The following is a 25,748-nucleotide window of genomic DNA, read 5'->3' as shown; positions in this document are numbered from 1 at the left end:
TCCGCTGTCGACACATTGTTTTGTGGAATGATTTATAACAGAATTGGAGATGTTGAAATCAAGTCCAAAGTCGCAACAACAACTAGGACAAATTTAGATTCCGAAGTGGATACCCCCTCCGCATGGTTTTGCTAAAATCAATGTTGATGCGACCATGTCCAAAACTCGAACACGGCAGCAGTGGCGCCAGTGGCGCGAAGTGCTGTTGGTGCTTTTGTTGGAGCATCAGCTACGGTACTAAGGGGGTCACAGACGCCGAGACAGCAGAAGCGTTGGCATGTAGGGAAGGCCTAGCACTAGCAAGAGACCTACTCATTCAAAAATTTAGGCTGGCGAGTGATTGTGCTAGTGTCGTCAAGAATCTCCAAGGGGCTGGCATGGGCAGCTATGGATAGATCATCCGGGAGATCAATGTAGGGAGAGGAAGATTCGAAGCTGTTGAGATTGTGCACGAAAGCAGAAGATCCAACATCGATGTAAATGCGCTCAGTTTATAGTCAGGTCGGTAGACATGTGTGGTTTCTAACACCACCGGATGGTGTTTGTAATTCGTACTCCCGTAACTTTGAATAAATAAAAGGGGGAGAGATTAAAAAACATATAAATATACTTGTCATTTAAAAAATAAATTAATTAAGTAGAATCTCATGTGCAAAGGAGTTGTTCAGTTAATTCCATCCAATTTGTTTTAATCCCCATTCTGACCGAGTTGCACTTCATTAAGGCCTTGATCACCGCGGATTAGCACCATGCTTCCTGTCCGCGGATCTGCTGAGGTACGAGCATTCACCATTCTCCATTCAGTAGTCAGTACTTTCTAGGGCGGTTGGCCGCCCCTGAAAGTACACTCTACGTTCCCTGATAGCCAGCTTCAGCAGCACATCTCGAGCTAAAAGTTTCAGCATCACGTACCGGTACCACAAACTGCTTTTATATCTCCATGCTTTTATATCTCCAAGAAAGATCATGCTGCTGCACTTCTCTCACACCTCAGTCTGCCACAGGTCCATCCGTGCAGCCGTGCAGGACAAATGGAGATACGGAAGCCTTGAAGCCCCAACGAACGCCAAAAGGCAGCACAGATCTTGTCCGAATCAACCTCATCAATGACTCGCGCTCTCGCGATGACATCATGACCACCTCCCTCAAGCTCAAGCTGGTGCCTGTTCATCGTTCTCTCGTCGTCCGCTAGCCTTTTTCAGGTGGAACATGGCGCTGTACATACAACGAGACGGCGACCTAAAAGATCCTCTCCAACTCCATCAATTTTCGATCTGCCCCCATGTAAAGAAGACAAGACAGACCACACAAACCCGCGCGCCGAGAGGCGCCCCCACGAGGGCGCGACTCTGCCGCCGGTGGACGCATGCGAGTGTCCGTTTCCGTGTAAACCATTCCTGTTCATCTCTTTCACTTCATCTTTTTTTTTTTGCCCCTGGAAATTTACAGCTCGATCGATCTGGGGTGATTAATCTCACAGCCCATTCTTCACAGTCTCTTTTCACTTAACCTAACATCCCTAAACAAATAAAGCCATCTTTCGACAGGTGAAAAAGGCCAGAGAGAATCCGAAGAAAAGGAGAAAAATTCTTTTCAGAACCGATGATTGCGTATAACCAGCCATTGCTTGCAGCCCAACCAGCCTATGAAGTATGAATCGAATTGGTGATCTGAAGGTTTGTCTTCACTCTCCTATCAGTTTTACCCGAACTGGATTGCTGGCCTGGAGAGTATCCGTGTGTAGAGCACGAGGTTCCAGATGTCGGGCACGCCGGGGAGGCACCAGTGGATGCAGTCGGCGTAGGTGCCGGGGTCGGCCTGCTCCTCCGGCCCCAGCACCTTCCCCTGCCGGATGGTGTGCACGGAGGTGTGCCCGTCCTTGCGCCGCTCCGACATGGTGGTGATGTCCACGAACGTGATGGGCACCCGGGGCGACGCCGCCCGGGAGACGTTTTTCGCCTCGTGGAACATGTCCCAGTCCATGCCCAGCCACAGCGGGCCGTGCCACTCCAGCAGCGGCATCGTCTCCTTGGCGCAACGGATCCCGTCCGGGTTGCCCCACACCTGCGGGCTGTTCCAAACACAAAACCAAAAGACATACAGTCAATTTGAGCTCGCCAAATTTGACTCCTTAGATAAACACGAATTTCTACTTATAGTATGTATAATGAGTAGCCAAATTTGTGTATTCTGCAGAATAGTACGTCAATTGTCATTTTCGCCGGAATTGCTAGTTGTTCTCTGGTTCGCCAAGCCTCAACTGTGTCTTTCGACGTGACATCCCTCCAACTACTCCAGGCTAGGAAAGAGGTCCGTCCATGGACGCAATCGCGATGGAAAACTGCCTACAATTTCGATGCAGCTCGGCAGGCCATATGGCTTGTGCTTGTTACTGAGCTTTCCACTTCGAGGACAAGCGGCTTTAGCTGCTAATCCCGGTAGCCGGCTAGTGACAACACGCGGTGACTTGTTTCATTCATCCACCAGATCTGAACCTTTTCTACAGTCCTCCTGGCTATCTACTCATTCTACTTTCTTGTATAAACAAATCACAAAAGGTAATGTAATTGCAATCATGGTGCAAAGGCTGTCGGGTGGCAGAGCTAATTCTTAGCTACATATTGCGGGTTCACAATCTAGGAGCCTTTGTATCTTAAAATTCTCTTTTTCTTCTTAATTGAAAGGCAGAGCTCCTGCCAATTAAAAAAAGTGACAGAGTCTCTTACTTAAAAAAAAGGTTACCCGTTTTCTTCCACTGACTTATTTTTAGCACCCGTCACATCGAATGTTTAGATACTAATTAGGAGTATTAAACGTAGACTATTTACAAAACCCATTACATAAGACGAATCTAAACGGCGAGACGAATCTTTTAAGCCTAATTAGTCCATGATTTGATAATGTGTTGCTACAGTAAACATTTGCTAATGATGGATTAATTAGGCGTAATTAGGCTTAATAGATTCGTCTTATATAATGGGTTTTGTAAATAGTCTACGTTTAATACTCCTAATTAGTATCTAAACATTCGATGTGACACGTGCTAAAAATAAGTTAGTGGAAGAAAACGCCCCCTAAGATTGTCGGCCAATTCAAAGTGGTTTGCTTCACGGAACCTAAACAATCAGTTTCCTGATAGGTCAGCCTCCATTTTTAACTCTTCCAGGAAGCTTTAGGTGAGCTTTCGTAAGGCGTCATCCCTGGGGCAGCTAAGCCAGATCATTGTCAATGCATTGTCAGTGGAGATAGGTAACCAACGCAACCTTCCGTTTGATCCTACTAGTAGCAGAGCCACGTTTGGTCATTCGGTTGTCAGTGTGATGTAGGCAATAATTTAGCGCGGAAAGTTCGTATGCATGCATACTCTAATATTAGTATAAACCAACTTAATAGTATTCAGAGATGCCCATCCGATATAATACTGGATATGAGTAATCAAGAACTTTAGAGCTGACTCTCGAGAGAAGATTGAGCTTTGAGCCTGAACTACGCAATTAGAAAAGGCAAAGCGTCAGATGCAAGTAGGATTTTCTCCAGATGAGGAGACTTCTTTTGAGACTGGAGATGAGGAGACTTTCATCCACCTCCCGTCTTCAGGCTCCAACTTGATCGCGGATTCGCAGACAGGCTAACTGGCCCAGCTTTAAAATTGTTCTCCGTAAAGATCCTAAAATTCCGGCAACGGGATAAACAAGAAAGCCACTTCTCAGGAAATTAAGAGCGATGCACCAACCGACGCCACTCGCCGTCGGAGTTTTCCCACCCCCATCACGCCCGAACTACGCTACGATACACATCGCTCGCCATCGCCGATCATTGGCGCGCGATTCATCAGGGATCGCAACTGCCGCCGGCGGCCAAGCGAGAGTCGCTTGACGATTGGAAGCTTCGGCGCCTTAGATTCGTGCGAATAATTCGATCGCCCATGTGATCAGACAGTGCATCCTCTCGCTCTCCTGCGACAGTGCTCGCACTAGTATAATTTTCTTCGGATTGCAACATGCCCGGACGGCGAGCTGAATACAATACCTTTTCCTGTAGTATTCGCTCGATAGGGAACACCCATTTGATTGGACTTTAGCGGACCAGCAGGTCAAGTTGTGTGACGCAAGTTTCTTGACCCCGCAAAGTGCATGGAGAGCTGCGAGGAGAGGAAGGTGCTAATCCAAGTAAAGCAGAGCAACTCCAAAAACTCCCTTATATTATCCTTATTTAGGGAGAAAAACACAAGAAATCAGGTTCCAACAGGTTCCCTATTCTTCCCGAAAAAATACAATGACGTTAAAAACTCCCCTGTCACCCTGCATATTTCCGTGTGGACGCTCCTCCCCCAATCGCATTTTTTCTCGCTATTCCCATTCCCGCATCGAGAGCGACGTAGCCCATGTGCTCCTCCGCTCAATATCAATGGCACCACCACGCCGCTGCCAAAACCCTACTCATCCCACCCGTTTGGTTTGCCAGGCAACGCCACCAGTAGCACCCGCACGTCGTCGAGAAGCTCCTCCGTCGGTTGTCGTCGCAGTTCTGCCGCCCGCTCACTCGTTTGCACGACAAGGGGCTGAGCTCGCATCCACCGCCCCCTTGATTGCGCGAGCTCGACGGCGGTTCCAGCACTGGCTCTACATCTCGCATATGAGGAGGAGCTCCATTGACGGCCCGTGCGCGCGTGAGCCCCCGAATCGCTGGCTGTGAGCTTGTTGTTGGACAGCTCGAGCGACTCCATGGCTGTGAGCCTGCCGATCCCTGGTGGCACGTGCCCGGTGAAGCTGTTGCTAGCGAGGCTAAGGGCCTACAACCTCGACGCCATGGCGAGCAACGTTGGGATCGGCCCACTAAGGTTGTTCCCGCCGAGGAAGAGGTACCGGAGGTCCGGCTAGCGCGCCGGCATCTGTGGGGAGCTGCCCGTGAAAATCTTTGTTGGCGATGGAGAATTCTTGCAACGACGGCATGTTGAAGAAGCCTGGTGGGATCTCGATGGTGAGGCAGTTCTAGTAGATGGTAAAAACCCGGAGGTCGGGGAGGCGCGAGAGGGCCTCGAGGATGCCGCCTTGGAGACGGTTCTGGTTGAGCTAGAGCTTCCGGACCGGGTGATGTTCGCGAGCGTCGGCGGGATGCGGCCGGAGAGCGCGTTGTGGCCGAGCCAGAGGATGGTGAGGTTGCGCGGCGAGTCAAGTTACCCCGGGGCGTTGCCGGTGAGGTGGTTATTGTTGAGGAATGCGACGGCGAGGGCGCTGCAGTTGCGGAGCGCGGCGAAGGGGAGCAGAAGCAGCAGCGAGCAGAGGCCGCCGCTGACCCTGACGCGGCGCAGACGGTGCATGGGCAGTGCGTTTTGGATTTTTTGGAAGGGGGAGGTGGAGAGGCGACGGAAAAAGCTGCACGACGTGTGTTCCGAGCCGCGTTCCAGGAAGCTGCTGGAGCCCAGCAGAGGGTCAACGTGCTGACGTGGCAAGTTTTGAAGTATTGGGAGGTTTATTATTGGGGATCTGCCGTGGGATATGATTTTAGAAAATAAATTTTTAGTAGAAGCTCTAATAATTTTGGAGGAGATTTTCTTAGACTCTTGGAGTTGCTATGAAAAGTCTCGTTCACCTCTCTAAATTGTGTAGAAAAAAGGTTGTACCGGTGAAGTCTACATGTGACAACAGACATCTAGTGCTACTGTGCTCCTCCTTGGGATCGGTTAATACAGTACTAAACTACTCCGAAGCTCGATGATTAAGCTATACAAATTATCTGTTTTTCTCCTGATTTGGTATTATATCATGTAGAATATTACACACTTGCTGAAATGTCAAACCACTGATATAAACTACATATAGTTAACAAAACAACTACTACTATTATACGCTGCGTCAGGACCACACACCCGATCGGTTCCACTCCTGATGCCTCGCGATCAATCATCAATGGTTCCGCTACCGATGGAGTCGCATCAGGCGCACTGTTCGCGAGCTACGTTCCTAATGCCGAGCCCGGGGCAGAACAGCGATGAGCCGTTGCACAGAAATGGCCGAACAGCCTCGCGCGGCCGTCATCGCTGCACGAGCACCTGTTACAAGGCTACGACTACTCCCTCCGTTCCAATTAGTCATTCCAACTTCCTTGAGGAGTGAAACCATTTTACGTTTGATTAAAATTATAAAGAGGATCGCAAATATTTATAGTAATAAATAGATATGCTATAAAAAATATTTAATAAAGAAATTAATGTTACTTATTTGGTATTATGAATATTAGTACGTTATTATATAAATTTAGTTAAATTTGAGATGCTTTGACTATCAAAATTATAGAGAAGCTCACAAATATTTATAGTACAGAATAGATATACTATAAAAATATTTAATAAAAAAATTAATTGTACTTATTTGGTATTATTATTTGGTATTATGAATATTAGTATTTTATTGTATAAATTTGGTTAAGCTTAAGATATTTTATCTCTCTTATAATTTGGAATCGAGGGAGCACAGCCGTGCCCACGGCCTACGCACGCGCCCAGGCCCCATGCCCTCGGGTCGTGACATTTCAAACTCCCAGGATAACGACCGCCTCGGCCGGACGCGACGCGCACTTTCCCTCGATTTGGACTCGTCAGACGATCCCCCCGCGCAGGCGCGCGTTGGCCGTTTCGCTTTCGCCCACGGGAACCGACCGCGCCAGTCGGCCCGCGCGCCACCCAGCCATCGAACCGTGTAGGATCTGAGGCAGTCAGGCTCGACTCGATCGGCGTTTCCGGCGGGCAGGATGACCGAGCCGCCGGGTGTACCATACCGCCACCGGGCGCGCAGGCATGTTACCTTTTGCCCCCCGCACGCGTCGCGACGTTAAGAGCTAGTGCAGCGAGCTAGTGGTACGTTTCTGCACTGCTGGCCAGTTGTGCTTGCACTGTGTACGTGCCTTGATTGGGCATACTTCGTCTTCGTTCGAGCTTAAACTAGGTTGGACAATTGGGCTGAGCGTGGGGAGCTATTGTACTATGGAATGGGATGCGATTGAATAATGCCTGAGAGAGTAGTAAAGGATGCAGCGAAGGAACGAGCAAGCTAAGGGTGGGCAGCACGGGCGGTACCTGATGTGGAGCGGGGACATGCTCATGAAGAAGACGGACGTGCGCGCCGGGTCGACGTTCTCGTTCACCCAGTTGGCCCACGTCGTGAGCACCTTGCGGTACGCCTCCATCCGCACCACCTCGTCGTGCTCCTCCCAGCTCTGCGCGCCCGGTCTCCTGCGAGAGCGATCGCACGTACGTCAGCGTCGCGGACTCGATCCAGCGGATCGGTGGTGCACCGCACGTACTACGGTAGCCAGCTGCAGGGCACGTACGTGACTTTCATGTTGAGCGTGTTCATCCACCAGATGTAGGTGTTGAAGACGAGGTAGTCGACGCCGCGCCAGTTCTCCGCGTGCGCCGCGATCGTGTCCGCCTTGATGATCCGGTGCTGGATGCTGTGGATCTTGGGGTCGTCCGAGTTCGACTCCACCAGGAACGGCGCCCAGTAGAACTCCACCGTCGCGTTGAACTCCTGCACGCACACCAAAACGTTCAGTTCGATACATTCGGGTCGGTTAGTTTTTCTTTTTTTCCCTCTACTATGGACTAGGAGGAATAATTCTGGTTGGTTTGTTAGTTTCGTGCAAAAACAAGACCTGCTGCCGGGTCAGAAACGGCCCGCGTCCACGGAAGACGCGAGGTTGGTGCACCTAGCCGTCACCAACAGGCACGCGTCACGGTTGAAAAAACGGGTGCGTGGAGACTGGAACGCATGGTATTATAAGGGCAGCCGTGGGACCCGGCTAGCTGGCGACGGTTGCCCTCGGCGGCACGAATCCTAAAGGCGGAACTGAAAAGAGGAGGGCGACGGGGACGGCGGCGTACGCACCCAGGCGTGGAAGACGACGCGCTGGCCCTCCCAGCTGACGTACTTCTTCCCCGGCGAGACCGCCGACTGCACCAGGCACACCATCGACTCCCACTGGTTCCGGTTCAGCGAGTCCCCCACGAACATGAACCGCTTGCCCCGGAGCCTCTCCATGAACAGCTTCGCGTCGAACCTGCGATGGAATTAATGATAGCCTTGCCGTTAAATGCATGCACACCCGCCGCTACCCAGAGCTCAGCCGTCTCTGTCCGGCGGCACTCCGTCCCGAACTGAATTTTGGCTGCACCTCACGCGCGCGCGCGTACCTGGGCATGGAGCAGTCGTTGGGTTGCCACCGCCACTTCTGGTAGGTGTCGTCGCGGCGGCCGTTCTTCATGCACGTCACCTGCGACGTCAGGAACTCGCACTCCTCCTCTCGGTACAGCGGGTAGCTCGTGTTGTCGAACACCCACCGGCCCTTGGACAGGTCGCACGTCTCCGGCACGCCCAGCGCCGGCGGCACCACCGTCTTCTTCGCCGCGCGCTGCCGCCTCGCCTTCTTCTTGCCCGCGGGCTTCTTCTTCTTGCTCTTGGTGGCGACCTTCTTCTGCGGCGCCTCGACCGCCGGCGCGGGCTCCGTAGTCACCGCGCGCTGCGGCTTCGGCTCCGTCGTCGTCGTCACCGCGTGCTGCTGCTTCGGCTTCTCCTGGTCGCTGTGATGCAGCACGGCGGCGGGCTTCTCCGAGGAGGAGATGTCCCGTCGCGGCACGACGACCCTCCGGCCGGCGCCGCCCGAGGCCACCCCCGGCACCACCGTCGGCGCGGGCACGCGCGTTGTGAGCGGCTCGAACGTGAGCGACCGGATGTCCTCGCCGTACATGACGATGACGCAGAGGAAGAAGAAGATGCTCGCCACGTACACCGGCAGCCGCCCGCCCTTGCGCAGCGACGCCGCCGCGGCGTGCTTCCCGCCACCGAACGCGTCGGCCCCGGCGCCCGCGCCCGCGCCCGCGCCCGAGAGCGACGACTTCCGCCGCCCCGCGAAGTTCATGGCGCCCGCCCCGCCCGCAGCTCGATCGCTACCCAGCAATAGCCCCTTCTCCCCTCTCCCCGGTCTCCCCGCAGCACGCCGCTCCGCGCCTGGCGAGCTCAGCTCGCGCGCTTGGACTTGGCCCGATCGAAGCGTGCCGCGGCCGCCGCGAGCAGAAAGCAGAGGAGAGAGGGGATCGAGCTGGCGTAAGGAAGCCGCGCGCGGGGTCTTTAAGGATTGGCGAGCCCGGGCGAGGGAGTCAGCACCGGGGGCTGCGGATTTGGTGAGGGGACGCCATCTCCTGCTACCCTGATGCTTCTCTGAATCCCCCCTTCTCTTCCTCCTCCCCACGGTCAGGCGTTGAACGGGCACGCAAGCGGGGTTAATTGGAGGGATGATGCAACGGCCAGGAAAGGATTCGTTTTTATTCCTTGACAAATTCGTAGTCGCCGCGACCTGGCCAGCCAGACGCGAGGCGTGGCCAGGCATGGACAAACGTGGTACAGCACGTCACTGGCATATTTGGACTTGTTTAATTCCAATCACCGTGTACTTCGTATATACAGCAAAAGTATTAAAGTAGGAATTTGTATTTATACGTATACTTCTAAACATTATTGGGGGAGAATCTGGTAAGATCAGTGGCATACCAAACCGTTTTTTTTTAGGACGAACTGATTTGTGTTAATTTTGTTGATGAGCTAGTGGCAGATAATGCCCGTATGATTCACCCGATTTATCTAACCTCATGAGGTCAACGGGTAACTAGCTAGATGGTATGGACACGCTGGTTTTTGAATTATAATGATGTGGTGAGAACAACATGCACACGCATCTCATTCCCGAGAAAGAAAAACATGCACACGCGCCACATGTAAACATTGGGGGTGTTCGAGAGAATCGCAGCCGGGATTTATTTTGATTCCTCCCATTGTCTTCGACTCCTCGTTTGGTAGAATAATGCGTGCCACTCTAGCTAACGTTCTGTACTTGTGTGCTAGCGGCACGTCGAGCTAACGACCGGTTTGAGACTTCTGGAAGTGGAGAAGTTGCATCGATGTGACCCTGATTTATCTACAGTGTGATGATGGAGGCTTGGCGGCGGCGGATCTGGATGACTGCTCTTGATTCGTCTATCAATGGATTGACAGTTAAGGAAAAGATTGTTTTCAGAGTAAACATTTCCCACGTGTACGATCTGGATTAGCAGAGCTTAGTCTAGTACAGTGTACACACTTGTTTTTTGTGAAGAAATATCAAATTGTTCTATTACATTTTTGTACGGAAGTACAGAAGGCATAAGTCATTCTGTCACCACGGAGGATTTCGAAAATCGTCAAATTGTTACTGTTCTTTTGGAGCATTTTTACGGTCCATCAGGGGGTATCACTAGCACTAACTGTAACAGGGATGTACCAAGTTTAGCACTTATTCATCGACCATAAAAAAGGTCTTATTCTTTTACTATATGCTAGCTACATTAGCTAGACACCTGCCGTAACTTTACCATATGCAAAAAAGATGGTGCGATTTATCCTATTATACCTCACCATCATTTTTTACCCCGTGATCATGTATCTTCTATGATTCTATGTAGTTCACTTCGGTTGACATGTCCACGGAAGCACTCCATCAGAAGAAGAAAGGTTGCACTAGTTTGTATTTCAGTTGCTTTAACTTTTATATGTGCTACTCTGCTCGTCCTAAAATAAATGTTTTTCTGAGATTTTTTAGAAAAACAATAGACATGATAAATAACCTAAGCAACCTAATAAGTTATTATTTAACCAATCCAAGGCGGACCCAACACAGTGTCTAGGGGGAGCCCCCTAGACTATGGATCCCATGGAGCCTCCACAAATTTCAGCCATAAATGAAGAGGGGGAGATAAGAAGGGAAAGAGAAGGAAGGAAGAAGAAGGGGAAGGGGAAGATAGTCCCCTAATCTGTGATCTTGGATCCGCCCTGAACCAATCTACCATATCCACCTTAATGAATCAAACCTTTCATAGGAAAAAATCATACAATTAAATGCGCATACACTTAAAAAAAAACATTAAACAATTAAATGTACACGCTCCTTGAAAAGACAAAAAAAAGATAGTTAAATGCACATGCAATTAAATTTAGCATGTCCAAAAGCTAGCTAACTGCATTATTTGTGTGATAAATTTTAAAGGCTAGAAATATACTTATTTTAGAAGTGAAGGAGTATCGTGCTTCACTCCACGACATTTTTGCAACGAAGGTATTGCTCATATGTCATGAGCGACAACGGAATCACAGAATGGCTAGTGATTCCCCTCTGCGCTGTCGCTTCTATTGTGAGCCATCTGCTACCACTTAGTGCCAATTAAGCCTGAATCAGGGGTTCCTGTCCAAATTATGCAACGGTACAATAGTATATGCTTCGAGCAGTAGTGCTCCCTATGTGCCAATAATCCCCATTTGACCCCGTTCTCCTCAGGAAACGTGTTCGCTCGTTAGGCCTGAAACCCGGAGGCATGCCTCAGCAAGACACCACGCCCAGAGGCCAGAGCACCACGCCACCGCCTGCCATTGGCTCGTTGCGCGACCAGCTCGCTATTACTTCGCGACGGAGGCTTGCGATGCAGAAAAGGCAGCAAACCATAAGAAAAGGCCATTCGCATTCGCGAGGAAACAGCAAAGCAGCAAGCGACGTACATTCATTCACGAATAATCATGCGACATGAGCTGAAATCGAACTGCGCGGGTACGGCATCCCTTTCGACAGCAAGGCATCACCATCACCGCCCGCTACCCCCATGGCCATTGGCGGCGTCGCTTTGGCTGTAGTGCCGGAGAAAAGGATGCCCGCGGCGTTGCCGTCCGGCGGCAGTCCCCCCCGATGGTGTTCTACTGTTCTTCTGTGGTTTCTGGTACAATGTTGGTGTCCATCGTTCTCTCCTTGTTCAGATCAGCACAGCTTAGCTGATGGAACACTCTGAACCGACCAGAAACCATGCTCACTGTTGGGAGTTCCACGCCTGCGTTTCCTTGGACCGCAACGCCTCGAGGATCTAGCGCCATGATTGGCACCTAAACTCCCGTCAAATCTCGTTGGCTGCCCTCAGCCCCTCACAGTACAACCCCAATGACAAGCCTGTTGCGTTGCAGGCCACTCAGTCGCCACGCTCGCAAATGTCATTTTGTGCTGCATCACCTTCTGTTCCTGGTCTCCTGTCCAAAATTCCATTATTTTTTTGTCGGTTTACGGAAGCTGTTCGGCCACCTACCAGATAATTAGCTGCATCGGCCAAAATCTCCTCTTGCGATAACAGCGACGTTCCTGCAATGGCAGTGTCTCTTTACTTGGTTTTAGTGGATCGAGCGTGCCCTTGCCTTGGTTTGGAAGCCCGGCCTGCCTGCAGGCGTGCAGATGGTTTGGTTTCGGCTGTTGATTTTGGGGTCCGCCCGTGGACGCGACCTGCAGAGTTGGTTGGCTCGGCTTCAAATCGGAGAGCGACCGCTGCAGCAAACGCTCAAGTGGAATCGTGAGGAATCTGCGTTCCTTCCCTAGTTCCCTTGGTTCCTCCCGTCTCGTATTTTTCTCTGGCGGAGTTCTAACCTGAATGTCATGTTGATGACTCGATGTTCTGAGAGCAGCTTGCGATTGTTTATGGACCAAGGAGCGGTAGTGGACTACCATATCAAAGAGCACACGTACGTACGTGCAGGCTTGTCTTGTCTATGCTCCAATCGAGCGTGAGGACAAATTGTTCAATTTGGAAGATTCTGAACAACACACTAGGGCTTGGCATTCTTCCTTTTACGCCGAACAAGTTGCGATCTTGTTTGAGTTTAGAATGCGCCATGTTGCCATCACGTCACAAAAGCAGAAGCTAAAGCCGGCAGAGCACGGGCCCGCGACGATATGACCGATTGGACGGACGCAGCCGGAGCTGCGCGGCTGCCGCCTGTTGCTATCCCTTCCCGGGTGAAGCCTGATCGTGGACAAAAGCTCGCGGTGGTTCGGGTTTCCAGCTTCCTGCTTCGGCAGGCGACGCGGCCGCGCCCCGTCGCCATGCGAGCGGAGCGCAGCCGTGGGCCACGAAGCATCGCTATGATTAGGCTTCAACCAACTGCCCCGCCCGAGCACGAACATGCGCGACGAGTAGACGAGTTTGCCCGCCTCCGTTTCAGCACCAGGGAGGGTCGTGGTCGACGTCGACTTCCCTGTTCCTTGCGCCGCTTTCGACAGACACTGCGGCCGCGTAGGTTTGCGGGTGGCAGCAGGCTCGCGATTGGCCCCGGTCCCGTTGGTGCGCAGTGGGTGCTGGGCTGCTGGCTTCGTGCGTGGTTTGGTGCTTGGGTTGCCCGTGAAGTTCTGGTCTGTGGTCGCGATCGCGCCCATGCGTGCCTGGATCACCAAAAATCAAAGTCACCAAGCGTTTCGCAGGCTGCTACTACTAGCTAGGAAGGGAAGGGTGGATACCGATACGGAAGTGTTCGCCGCTTTGGGCTGTGCGAAGCTGGGGACAACAACCGTGCGTGCCAGCCATTTGCCTGCCCTTCACTGCTTATCGATGCATCAGCTTTACCGTTTTTAGCATTGCCTTTTCCTGTGAGCCCCGCGTACGAGCATGAACTCCACGCCTCCACTACTCCAGGTTGCAAAGACGTGCAAAAAAACATCCCAAAAAATAATGTTTCGAAAAAAAAAAACCAAAACAGAGTTCCATAGGTGTTGCTTGATGACATCAATGCACAACCAGTCAGCCAGCACAGCCGCCAGCCAGCCTGCTGAGTGCCTGACTCGGACCATGGGCCGTATAAGCCTTGGTCATGGGCCACCATGGAGAACTCACGTGTGTGTTTGGACCCCAATACATTACTTGGGCCTTTGTGGTACTAAGTACTAACTGGTATATTTCTTCTTGGGCCTCCGTCCTTCCCCCATCGTGTAGTAGTAAGTTACCCTCCCTGATGCCCAGGCCACGTTCGCAACGCCACATGGCTTGGGGATCTCGCCTTGTTGTGTTGCCACGCCATGTCGCCATGGCATGGGATATCTCACGAGCACTTTGGCAGATAATTGGACCGTATTACTTGCCATGGCCCATCAAATATACTCCATAGACTAGAGACATTCTGTGGACGTGCAGGCACATCGCAGAGTCTCATTTTTACTGGCGACGATGGAGTACGTAACTACTTATACTGAGTTAATGACACAATAAAACAGGACTAGATGTATCCCTCGCCTTTTGCATGACAACTCCTGGCGGGTACAAAATATTAAGATAGGTGCAGCCGTGCAGGCCGTCGACTCCGACCTTACACACACGGACACAATTATTTTTGACAAACTGGAGTTCCACATCACTAGAGACAAGCTTGTTTCCTGGAGGATGTTTCAGGTGCTGGAACCGGTTTTCTTGTTTTTTTCTCAACCATTCCTTTCGATAAGAAGCTGGCAAATCCCTCACGATCGCGACCGGCTACGCGATTCTGAAAAAAATCGCTCATCTAATCACGTAACGGGCCCTCACAATTCGCAAACTTTCTCTCTTTTTTTTGCCGTCCTCTTTATGCGTCGAATTAAGCGATCGGTACACATGGACGCCCGATGATAAAGTGATCGACATCACTGAACACGATTCTGACAAGGCACTAAGTTGACATTGCCGACGCACACGTTTCCATATTCTAAGCATCCTGCATGCTCACAAAATGCAAAGGAACACGAAAGGCGCAGCCCCCGGCCCCTATGATTGAATCTTGGGTTGCATGTTCAGATGCCTGATCTGCTTTCTCTGCATCTTTGTGTCATGATCTTCGGCGTCTGCGAGACTGCGAGCGCCATGTCCCTGTCCCAAGTCCCAACCCCCATCGGAGAGTAAAGCCTTCACCCCTAACTCCCAACTTTAGCACTATGCAAAAAGAAGATTCCCCATCACATCAAACTTGCGGTACATGCATGGAGTACTAAATGTAGATGAAATTAAAAACTAATTGCACAGTTTTGTTGTACTTTGCGAGACGAATCTTTTGAGCCTAATTAGTCAATATTTGGACAATAATTCATAAATACAAACGAAACGCTACAGTGTGCTACAATGTTGTAACAGTAATTTGGCACCTCCAAACTTTGACAACTAAACAAGACCTAAGAGAAAGAGAAGCTTGCCGTGGCAAGATTGCACGTACGGCACGATATACGAGTACCACCGGATCAGCAAGGCAGCAATTTGCCTCGTGCGCTCTCCGTTCAACGGAAGCACCAAGCGTGGCGACCCAGAGCTGGTTGAATGTTGATGGGTGGAGCAATGATACAGACACCGATGGTTTTCTTAAAAACGATGGTTTTAGCAAGCTAATCCTCTTATTTTGCGCCATTACTGTGAGCTAGGTAGTGCGACTAGATCATTCCCGGCGTAGCACGGCGGCTTGAGCCTGAAGTAATCACTGAGGTCAAGTCTTGACGTCTCAGACTCACGCATGTATTCAGATATTTTACACACCTAAACTAATGCAAAAGGAATTCCAATGCAAAATGAAGCGAAGCAAAGCAAAGGAATTCAGTGATTTGAGGGGAGTTGTTGAGGAGGCCTGTCACTCTGTCAGCCGTACTCCGGCCCACTCGCCAGCTTCCCGGTCCAGGTCGCCGCAATTCGGGAAAAGTGGCCCACCACTGGGCCAGCAGCTGGGCCCACGCAACCAGACCAACACGACTCAGATAAAAGAGGCCGCCGCCTCCTTCCCACGCAGCAAACGGCGCCCAACCACCAGCACACGCGTTTCCCGATTCCCACCAAAAGCACCCCTCTGCTTCGCTGATTCCCTGCGCCGCGATCCCGCCGCTCCGGCCGTCTCCATGGCCGCCTCGTCTTCCTCCACCGCCGCCGCCACCACCACATCCAGGACCACCGCCGGAGGGAGCGCGCTTCCAGGCCCTCCGCCGCCAACGCCGTCGAACCACCACGCGGGCCCGTCGTCCTCCGCGGCCGCTGGGGGCACGGACGCCGCGCTCTCGGCTTTCCTGCACCGCCTGCTCCTCTCCTCCCCGGCCCCGCAGCTCCGGTCGCCGCTCGCCGCTCGGTCGCAGGCGTCGCCCTCGTTTCCGCCTCTCGTCTCGCTCGAGGACCCCGACCAGCGCGCCCTCCGCGACGCCGCCGACGCGGGCTACTTCCACCTTGCCGGCCACGGCCTCCCTTCCGAGCTACCGTCCTCCGCGCTCGCCGAGCTGTCTCAAATCGACGCATCCTCGCGCCGCGATTCGAATCTTCGCACGCTCGGATTCTCCGAGGAGGAGGATGAGGAGGAGGGGGACGATCAGGATGCGGACGGCGGCGCCGATGACCCCGCCGTGGTGTTCGACGCCTGCGAGGGGGACATGGACGCGCTCCCGGCTGCGGCGGAGTACGCGCGGCGGATGAGGGACGTGGGCATGCGGGTGGTGGCGCTGCTCTCCGGGTGCCCTGACGCTGGCATCCGGGAGGAGCCGTTCGCGGAGGGGAGGAGGAAGGCGAGGTGCCTCGTGTGGGCTTCCAAGGTCTCCGCCGGCGATACTGCTCCTCCGGCCGCAGGGAAGGCGAAGGCGTACCCGTACGTCGTGGGCCTTCAATGCCAGTGGGAGGCTTCCGGGCAGGAAGCGGCACCGGCGAGCTGGGTGATGAACGAGGGCGGCGAGTGGACGGCAGTGGGCGCCCGCGACGGCGCGCTTCTTGTCACCATCGGCGACATTGCGCAGGTACTTGCGTGCAAATCTTTCAGTTTGACTAACGCGAAAATCATAGGATATCCAATGAACATTACAACAGAAAATTGCAACGGCATCTTAAAAAGACAAACAGTAGCAGAGATTACATAAGCACTGTTGCTATTCTTCTTGATTTGGTCAAAATTTAGTGCTCTAGTACACGATAGGGGTGGTAGTGCCACTGCAACAGAACGTACAAGAACCAGAGGCAGAGATGGAGAGCATCCATTTTTGTTTATGCAACGGCATCAATTTCTAAAGTAGGTCGCGCATCAGCAATTCAGGGTCACCACTCAATTTTGATTTTTGACCCGTTAGGCGATCAGGCCCCATGTCTCCATCAGCTGGTGTATCACTCACTGATCAGTGATCACCACTCAGTTTGGAGCACTTAGACACAAAAATTAGTCAAACATCTTCGCTTTTCAGACGCAAAAGTGACCATCATGTATCATATGAGCTGTTCTTCAAATCTTCACTCTTCAGGCTGCAGCAGCACTCATCTTTTTGTTGCCATGATTCCTTTTGGCTCGCGTGCCAGGTGTGGAGCAACGGCAAGTTGAGGAAAGTGAGAGGGATGGCTCGCCCCACCTCCGCACCCTTGGGCACGCAGCACGGCGAGACTGACCGCTTGTCGCTGACGGTCCTCGTCACCCTGTCCCTGGACAACATCATCTCGCCCTTGGTCCCGCTCTCCTCCGATGCCGCCGGTGAAGGCGATGAGGACCGCGACGAAGAGGCAGATGGCGCCGGAGCAGACGGGGATGGATGGAGGTTCCACTCTTTCCTACTGGAGGACTATGCGTGGAGGGTGTATCACCAGCGGCTTCAGTTCAAGGATCCACTGGTCCGGTACCGGATATGAAATTGCCACGATGATCTATAGCTTTGTTTTTTCGTTGGTGTCATGGTGCGCCGTGTACACTCATGTGTGACTTGTGTGTTGTGATTTATGCTATTTGGCTTTGGAGTGGTTTGAGCATGAGTACACGGCATGAGCAAGCAACTGCCTGACTTCATGATTTTAACGGAGAGAAACTCATCTTCGCATTACTTTCTTTTTCCTCACACCTTATCTGTTACATAATGCTATTAGTGGCTTCGATTTCTCTCCAACAATCCAACTATGGCCCTCTTTGGATAGCAAAAGTGCTAAAGTTTAGCACCCTCAAATGTAATTCTAAAGTTTAGCACTTGGGACTGTTTGGATTCTGTGCTAAAATTTAGCACTTTTGGTGGGAAATGACTACATTGCCCCTCATTTATTACTTCTCTTCAATCCTATTCAAGGCTGGCACGTTTTGCGGTGGAGTGAGAGGGGGGCAACTAGAAAAAAATGTGGAGTTGGAGACCACTTTTAGCACTATTAGCAGGTTTTAGCATCCCTTTAGTACCCCTTGGGTGTGCTAATGAAAATAGGTGTGCTAAACTTTAGCACTCATCTTTTAGCACAGCTGTTTGGGAGCACAAGTACTAAAATGGTGCTAAAAGAGGAGTGCTAAAACAGGACCTATGCCTATTTACCTTGGAGAAATGAAAAATATACCAATGCTGAATTTAATGGCATATAACCTGTGGCCCGAGATTCCAAACTAAAAATGCACAGATACAGTGCACTGTCATTTTCATACTAGAAACTATCAATATCGAACCACTTTTCAGGGAAGTGAACAAGGCAAATGTACGTCATCCATGTGTTCTTGTTTTCCAGAGGATTACGCGACAGAAAACTTTGCACTTGATTATACTTGAAGATGTGGTAATTAAGATCTGTTTGCATCCCAGGACTAAATTTTAAGGATAAAATACTAGAAACTTTTCCAAATAGAAGGACCAAATATTGGCTAATTGTACTGATAATGGCTAATTGGTGGTTTGGGGCCAATTAACCCTGATTAGCCCATTAGCACACCTGGGTTAAATACTTAGAAAGCTACATGGTACACATGCTAATGAACTTTTTTTTATAAAGGATGCTAATGAACTTAGGAAGAAGTATGACTGTGATTTGCCAATCGAAACCCATTTAAAGTTGAGCGCAGCATCCCCCAATAGACGATCCGGCCCATCTGTCGCTCGTACAGGCCGAACCTCATTGTCACCACCAACTGGCCCATGTAAAAACCAAGTGCGCCACAGCCCACACGCCGAGTTGGGATTTTCCAGTGCGTGACGGTGTGAGCGAGAGCACTGGCTACTTTGATACCCCGCCGCCGGTCGAGCCCAGTCAACACACTACAGCGGCGGCCGTCACCATCCCTTCTCCGCCGCGGCAGCCACCTCACCTGCGGCACGGTGGTGCTGGTCGCCGCTTCCCCTGGGGTACAAGCTCTTGCGGAGTTTGGTCAGGAGATGGGAGGCGGGAGCTGCAGCGTCTGCAAGGAGGCGCCGTCAAAGTACAAGTGCCCCTCGTGCCGCACGCCCTAGTGAGTACACCCACACGCCTTCTCTGCCGTTGTGCGGGGCTATATGTTGCCGAGCGACAAGCGTATCATTGAGGCTTGCTGTTTCAGTAGAAGCGTAGCTGGACTATCTCGGTTGGATTAATCGGTGTTGATTTGGGATCATGGATTAGGCTTCTGCTGTTGGGAAAAAAGGGTGCGGGTTGGCTAGGGTTCATGGAATAAAGTGATTGGGCATGTTCGGAATACGAACACATGAAATTTTCTGTTGGCTTCTGACTTCAAATTCTAGCTATATGTCCACTTCAAATTCTAGCTTGTACTGTCCATACATACAATCAGTTAAGAAATAATATCGCTACAACTCCAGCATTAAGATAACAGTTCTGGTTTGATGCTTACCTCATGCTTGGTGTGAGTCTGGAGCAGATTAGTATGACGAACTAACTGAGAAAGGCTGTATTAATCGAAGAAGCAAATGCCTGCAACTTTTCCTGAATGGAAGTAGTGCGGACATGTATCTGCAACAAATATAAAGTTGACCCTCTGTGTCTTGTACCACAAATTTGGATTTAGGTAATTTTATTTAACATATCGATAGCTTCTATTTAGAAGGACAACTTAAGGATATCACTAAATGTTTCAGCCTTCAGGAGTTCAGGTTGTGTAATCGGTCTTTCTTAACTCGTCTGGTCACACACTCTTTCACTCAATCATGCTGGGCCATTTAAAATTATGTCCAAAAATCTACATGAATGTTCATATTTTTTTTACTGGATATATGCTACAGATTAACTGAAAGCATTGCCTGTTAGCTTTTTTTCTTTTACTAGTTGAACCTAATATACGTATCATTATCCCTTGCAGTTGCTCTGTCACATGCTTTAAAAAGCACAAAGGTACTTCTGTGCTATCCTTACCTTTCTGTCAATCTTAAATTTCTCAGCGATTTAATATTTTCTTACAAGACTAAAGAGTAGCGTGCAGTTTGCCAACCTTAAATTTCTAACGAGTTAATATATTCTTACAAGACTAAAGAGTAGCTTCGAATGCTTTTATACTCCCTTCGATCACCAACTTAGATCATTTTTCTTGTTCTGAGAGCCATAGAGTATAGTATAGGATCAAGTGTATATGATCCAGCTGCTAGCTGTGTGCTAAATGTTGCTTTTTATTAGCAGAGGAATCTTGCCAAAAGATATTGCTTCAGGAAGATGTTAGCAAGTCACCACTGCAGGAGGAAGTTAGTGAGTGCTCTAGCTTTTGTGGATAAAATTGTTAGAATGTTACTGCTTTCTTAACATACTGGGGAGCAGGGACTCATTCCAGTTACAACAGGGGTATGAGGTGTAATCCTGACTGTTATTTGCATGCTCTTGTCCCTAGTTACTATTTACTTTGACAACTTCCTTGAGTGTAGATATCAACTTTTGTTAGTTCATAAAACAACAGGTACAGATGTTCTATTGGGGAGTTAATGTTTTGTTGACAACTATAGTGTTAGTGTCTCACTTCAAAGATAATTTATTTTGTTAGAGGAAGGAAAAAAACTTGCTTACTAAGTTACTATTAATGTCCAAAATGTCTGCAGCATTTGTTGGCCTAAATAAAAGGGCTTAAACCAGTATGCTCTGCATATCAGTCCATGCTGTACTTGAAATTTAGACGAACATATCTTCTATTGTTTGCAGCACGGAGCTCTGGGTTGGTGGGAGATGGAACAAAGTGCCCTAATGACAAGGATCAACATCCCTCTTTATGTAAATACTCATACAACGTACTGTACTCAGTTTTTGTTTCTCTTTTTGGTCCATAATTGCATTTGGTATTTGTCAACAAAAGTTGGTTAAGTTCAGACTTAATATATTACAATCGTATACCCACTTTGAACATTTGAGTCATCACCTACAACCACCTCCAACTTTATACAATGGAGCTATACTCTATCTTCAATCAAATCAATTTAAAATGGTTATCTAAAGTACAATACATAATGCTGTTGTTGCTTCATTATGTGTTTACAATAATTATAGCTCCCTGTTTTTCTGCAGCACCGAACACCACATGCCCTGCAAAATCTCCAAATACAGTATGCCCTACAAAAGCTCTTGAAGTTGAGGACCCAAGCTGGCTTGTTGACAACAATAGACTAAGGTCTTTAGGTATGGCCTACCATACCACCAAGGCACCAAGTTTGACTATGTATTTACATTTGTAGCTACTTCATGTTGTGTTAACAGTGTTGTCATGTTGATTAGTTACTAAATAACTAAAATAGAGGATACTAGCATCATACTGGAGTTAGAATGCCCCGTCGACATCTCTTACATTTACTCCAATTTCCTTAATGAACATCCATTCTTGAACCAATGTATACATCTCCGCTTGTGGTTTATTGACCTATATGGAAACTATCCATGAATATGACTTAATGCGGCTAATCTCAGGAAAATTATACGGGGATATCATAGTCTTTCCATGATTAAATAAGTTCTGATCCTTCATGCATCATGTGTAAAGTCATTTATAAATTATAATTATTTGCTTTGTCTCCTAAAATGGTACTTTATTCACCCTTTAAGATGTTTAGTAGATTACTGTCCTCACTTGGACCGCTGGAAGTATGTTAGTACTGAATTCATGAACGCCAAAGTTATGAAAGGCTGAGTGCAGCTTTCTTTATGTGTGTTATTACATGAACTTTGTATCTTTCACAGCGGAACTGAAAGAGATCAAAGATGCTCTGAGAGATCCTGAGCTGCAGAAAATGATACTTAAAATCGATGGGTCTTCAGAACCAGAAAAGGTAAGTCTTCATAGTTCATTCACTTGTAAAAATTGCTAAGTTTGAAATGTGTTGGCTGCCCAAATAGCACTTGACATACCTATCATAGTGCATCTGATTCAAAACAAAACACTCAGGATGAATATGGGTGTAGGATTCTTTCCTTTTTTCCATCAGAACAGTATACATCAGCTCTATTTCTCATTCTTCACCATGACTTTGATATCTATATGAATGGTTGAGAAAATCCAAATAGGGCCATGCTACTCACATATATTTCTTGATTTTTGCAGTTTTCTTTCGTTCATTATGTCTACCCTCTCATTAATTTGTCTGTAGGAATTGGAGAAAGTGATGGAAGGTCAAGCTTTTCGCCAGTTCACCGATAAGGTCTTTAGCCATCCCAGTTTGCCTCGCCTTTTGATGCTTCATTTCCATGGAAGAATTCTACACATAATATATCAAACTTTTATAAACCATATTACTTCTGCATTGCAGATTCTTGACATTGTCAGTCCACAAGAATGATCACCTATCCTGTTTGGTGGAACTCTGATGCAGGAGAAAATAGAGGCATCCGGGCAAACAAGGAAAAGCAGAGCAGCTCATCTCTGTTTTTCAGTTCCAGGATGGGGTTACCTGGTGTCTGGTGAAAGGAATTTATGGTTACTGCAAAAAATCTCAGTTACCAAAGATATTTCCTAGTTGGTAGCATCCTGCATTTCGGTTCAGCGGCTTATCCGAGATAGTGTCGTATGGACAACAACTCCATACTGATTGTCTGACTCTGTGGAAAGGATGCTGGGAAAAAAATATAGGTGGATGATGCTTCCGTTGACCGATTTAGGCGACCGTATTTCTCATGCGTGCTCTTGACAGATGTGAGCTAAGTGGAACGATCAATGCGTGAGAAAGATCTTGCGTAATCTTTGTTTTCGATCTTATGTTTTCTGAAAAATCTTGTTTTCACCCTGGCATCGTTTCATGGAGGAGTCACTGCTCTCGGAATTTTGGATTTGGATCTCAGTTCCCGTTCCTAATAACGCGCAGTTAGATTAAGGAAAAACTACTACGACCCTTTCCAGAAAGCATATTGCTAAAGGCTAAATCTTGTACTACAACATAGGCTTTACTCTTTTGTGCGACACCGTTTCTTTGCTGTACCTCATCTCTCGCTTTTCGTCGGGCCGCCGTTTCTTTGCTCGTTCCGTTGGGCCGTTGAGTAAAAATGGGTAAAACAGCGGGTGAAAAGACAAGCGGTTAACCATTCTTCTGGCCTTCATTACGATTTTAACTGTCGTGGTCGTGGAAATGGAACACCCTTTTCCACCGCGACAGCACACAGCAGGTATAAACACGCCCTGACGCCCTCCCCATTTCGGACCTCTAGGCCGCGCGTCTCCCACCCCATTCACCGCCGCCGCCGCTCCCCCTCGTCGTCGGCGGCAGCGCCCCGCCGCTCGCTAATCCTTCGCGACAGCGGCAGCGAGGGGGTGCCAGGTATCCTCCGCCCATGACCCGGGCCCCCGCGCCGCCTCCGCGCGTGAAGATAGGGTTTGCTTCTTGCAGACCGCGGCATCGGTGAGGCGGGGAGTCAAAGGCGGCGGCCTGGTCGGGAAGCGGGGGAGGGTAGGGCTCTGGGGCGCGGCTCGCCGTCGGATGGACGCCGATGAGGCCGCGGGGAGCAGCAGGAGGATGGATCTGAACCTTTACCTCGGTCTCCCCCGCGCCCCGCGCCCGCGCCGCTCTGACCTCGGCTCCGACCTCGCCCTCAGCACCCCGATGCCCTCCTCTCCGTCGTCCTCCGCCGCGTCCGTCGACGCGCCGCCGCCGCCGCCGGAGGCCCTGCACCCGCCATACTCCCCCTCGCGCGCTGACCTCTCCCCTCCGCCGCCGGAGGTGTACTCCCCCTACAACCCCGAGGACTCGCCTGTTCCGGACCCGCATCTGTACATGCCGCCTCCGGAACCGCTCGTCCCCGGGCTTCAAAGCATGCCGCCTCCGGAGCCGCTCATCTCCGGGCTCCGAGACGAACTTGGGTACGCTTTCCAGCCGCCGCCGCCGCCGCCGCCGCCGCCGCTGGTACGGGCCAGCGAACTGCTGGGATGGGAGGACCGGCCTTCTTCGTCAACGGCCTCCTCATCTTTCTTCCCGGACACTGCCGTCCGGTACAGGCGGCTGCTCGAGCAAACTGGAAGCCGGTGGCTTCGCCCCAGGCGGTTCAGGTCTGACCTTCCACCCCTCAGCTCCGAGGCTCGCCCCTCTGGGATGGACGCCGCCATGCAGGTGCCCCAGCATGAGCCTGCAGCTGATACTGCTGCAGTAAATAAGGTAGCTGCCAATGGCTCAGAATTAGGTGCTTCAGAAGAATCCACTGAGGAGCGCGGCAAGACTGCTGCCACATTCGAGTGTAACATATGCTTTGAGATGGCAAGTGAGCCTGTAGTCACTTCCTGTGGTCATCTCTTCTGCTGGCCGTGCTTGTATCAGTGGCTGAATGTTTATTCCAACCACAAGGAATGCCCAGTCTGCAAAGGCGAGGTTACAGAGTCAAATATTACTCCTATATATGGTAGAGGGAATTCAGATGGAGAGAAGGCTGTTGATGATGGAAAGCCACAAGGTCCTACAATCCCGCCGAGGCCACATGGAAATCGCCTTGAAAGCTTCAGGCAACAATTCCACCATATGCGGCCAATCTCAAGAAGGCTTGGTGAGGCGCATGGGATACTGTCATCGTGGAGGCGCCTTCTGGATCAGCAGATTATGAATAGCGTGAGTAGGTTTGAAGGGCCATCTGAATCAGCTGCGCAGGAAATAAATGACAGTGCTCAACGTGCTACTCGCCTGAGCAGAATTGCACTGGCCACAAGGATGAGAGCAATGCAGATGCAGAGAGAAGCTGAGAGCCGCCCTGATGGTTCTTCCACTGCCTCTGATACTGGTTTGATGGAAAACAATGTATCAGAATCATCGAGACGTGGCTCAACACCACGTGTATCAGACAGATTTGAGTTGCTGGAGCACCTTGCCTATATTGGCATTGCAAACACAGAAAGACTGGCCAGTGCCATGAGTGACCTTAGAAGAATGGCTTCACCAAGCCAATATGGAGGATCTGCTTCTTCATCAAATCCTAGAAATAATGAGCCAGCAGTTGATGGAATTAATGTTGCTGGAGCACCTTCTGCAGACCAAGCATCTAATTCGAGCACTGTTGCAGTGATACATGGGGATGCTGGTATCTCAGAGAGTGCAGGAGAGCCTAGCAATGCGGGCTCTTCGAGATCCCTGCAGAGAAGGGGGAGGAGCAATGCATTAGGGTCATTGGATGTGGATGGTGGGGGCTCCCAACGGAACAAGAGGCGCAGAATGAACTGAGCCCTCTTGATATTGGTGTTGTTTCAAACCTCACTTGGCATCCTTTGCTGATTTCAGTTGTATCTCATAACTTTGGGTGATATCTGCTGCTTCTTTTTACCTGTTTACTAGGTATCAATGAAACAGCTCCTTGTTCAGTTTGCTTTGTAGCCCATCCCCTTCAATTTCAGAATTGAGTTGTTTTTGCCATCTATGAGGAAGTTTAACTGTGTTTGAAAGAATTTTTGTGTTCCTAAATTGAATGCTCGACTGCATTCTTTGCAATACCATTTTGCCAACTGAGGTATTAAAATAGAGACGTTATTTGTTCACTGATTCTAAGCCAAAGGGGATCTATTAAACATGTATATATCTAATGTGTGAAAGCTAGGAAATGACTGCCTTTGTCGTTTGAGAAAGGTCCAGGGTGAAATTTTTACGTTATTTTCCCATTTACGAATTTACTTCCATTGTGAGCAGTTCGGTTCTTACAGCGATACACGACTTGGATACGCAAGTATCACATACTGGTACAGCTGGGTTAGTGAAGTATTGGTGATACATAGGTTCGGATTGCTTTAACT

The 25,748-nt window shown here is 49.9% G+C and overlaps 4 protein-coding genes across 7 annotated transcripts; 3 read left to right on the top strand and 1 right to left on the bottom strand.

Moving 5' to 3' along the window:
* Positions 1-1,379: 1,379 nt before the first annotated feature.
* On the bottom strand, positions 1,380-9,289 carry LOC101759220 (protein trichome birefringence-like 28). The gene is made up of 5 exons (XM_004970390.2): positions 8,192-9,289; positions 7,887-8,058; positions 7,330-7,529; positions 7,076-7,231; positions 1,380-2,071 (listed from the first exon to the last, which is right to left on the bottom strand). Exons 1-5 carry the CDS (start codon positions 8,914-8,916, stop codon positions 1,702-1,704), a joined length of 1,623 nt encoding a protein of 540 aa, XP_004970447.1. The 5' UTR covers positions 8,917-9,289; the 3' UTR covers positions 1,380-1,701.
* Positions 9,290-15,632: 6,343 nt separating this feature from the next.
* On the top strand, positions 15,633-17,685 carry LOC101758812. The gene is made up of 2 exons (XM_004970389.4): positions 15,633-16,608; positions 17,159-17,685. Exons 1-2 carry the CDS (start codon positions 15,733-15,735, stop codon positions 17,480-17,482), a joined length of 1,200 nt encoding a protein of 399 aa, XP_004970446.1. The 5' UTR covers positions 15,633-15,732; the 3' UTR covers positions 17,483-17,685.
* A 1,095-nt stretch (positions 17,686-18,780) lies between these two features.
* LOC101758400 (zinc finger HIT domain-containing protein 3) lies at positions 18,781-22,741 on the top strand. 4 transcript variants are annotated; one of them, XM_022826888.1, is made up of 8 exons: positions 18,781-19,043; positions 19,887-19,918; positions 20,198-20,266; positions 20,711-20,779; positions 21,071-21,181; positions 21,737-21,825; positions 22,144-22,194; positions 22,366-22,741. In XM_022826888.1, the coding sequence occupies exons 1-8, from the start codon at positions 18,970-18,972 to the stop codon at positions 22,507-22,509; spliced, it is 639 nt and encodes a 212-aa protein (XP_022682623.1). In that variant the 5' UTR covers positions 18,781-18,969; the 3' UTR covers positions 22,510-22,741. The 4 variants fall into 4 exon arrangements, with proteins under 4 accessions (XP_022682623.1, XP_012701581.1, XP_022682624.1 ...); XM_012846127.3 differs by having other exon boundaries at positions 18,784-19,043; positions 20,201-20,266; XM_022826889.1 differs by having other exon boundaries at positions 18,787-19,043; positions 22,303-22,741.
* A 381-nt stretch (positions 22,742-23,122) lies between these two features.
* Positions 23,123-25,406, top strand: LOC101757988. Its single transcript, XM_004970387.3, has one exon. It carries the CDS (start codon positions 23,464-23,466, stop codon positions 25,183-25,185), a length of 1,722 nt encoding a protein of 573 aa, XP_004970444.1. The 5' UTR covers positions 23,123-23,463; the 3' UTR covers positions 25,186-25,406.
* Positions 25,407-25,748: the final 342 nt, after the last annotated feature.

Source organism: Setaria italica, chromosome V, assembly GCF_000263155.2.
Source record: "Setaria italica strain Yugu1 chromosome V, Setaria_italica_v2.0, whole genome shotgun sequence".
Classification (NCBI taxonomy): domain Eukaryota; kingdom Viridiplantae; phylum Streptophyta; class Magnoliopsida; order Poales; family Poaceae; genus Setaria; species Setaria italica.
Note: the sequence above shows the minus strand (reverse complement) of the source record. Positions and strands in the feature narration are given on the sequence as shown.

What these genes read in the sequence shown, in the direction of transcription:
- LOC101759220 (XM_004970390.2), bottom strand. Translation starts at nt 8,916, where the DNA reads ATGAACTTCGCGGGGCGGCGGAAGTCGTCGCTCTCGGGCGCGGGCGCG. An exon ending in AACGACTGCTCCATGCCCAG is followed by an intron (nt 8,059 to 8,191) that starts GTACGCGCGCGC and finishes ATTCCATCGCAG; the next exon opens with GTTCGACGCGAAGCTGTTCA. An exon ending in ATGTCCCCGCTCCACATCAG is followed by an intron (nt 2,072 to 7,075) that starts GTACCGCCCGTG and finishes TGTTTGGAACAG; the next exon opens with CCCGCAGGTGTGGGGCAACC.
- LOC101758400 (XM_022826888.1), top strand. Translation starts at nt 18,970, where the DNA reads ATGGGAGGCGGGAGCTGCAGCGTCTGCAAGGAGGCGCCGTCAAAGTAC. An exon ending in ATGCTTTAAAAAGCACAAAG is followed by an intron (nt 19,919 to 20,197) that starts GTACTTCTGTGC and finishes GCTTTTTATTAG; the next exon opens with CAGAGGAATCTTGCCAAAAG. An exon ending in GGATCAACATCCCTCTTTAT is followed by an intron (nt 20,780 to 21,070) that starts GTAAATACTCAT and finishes GTTTTTCTGCAG; the next exon opens with CACCGAACACCACATGCCCT.
- LOC101758812 (XM_004970389.4), top strand. Translation starts at nt 15,733, where the DNA reads ATGGCCGCCTCGTCTTCCTCCACCGCCGCCGCCACCACCACATCCAGG. An exon ending in CCATCGGCGACATTGCGCAG is followed by an intron (nt 16,609 to 17,158) that starts GTACTTGCGTGC and finishes CTCGCGTGCCAG; the next exon opens with GTGTGGAGCAACGGCAAGTT.
- LOC101757988 (XM_004970387.3), top strand. Translation starts at nt 23,464, where the DNA reads ATGGACGCCGATGAGGCCGCGGGGAGCAGCAGGAGGATGGATCTGAAC.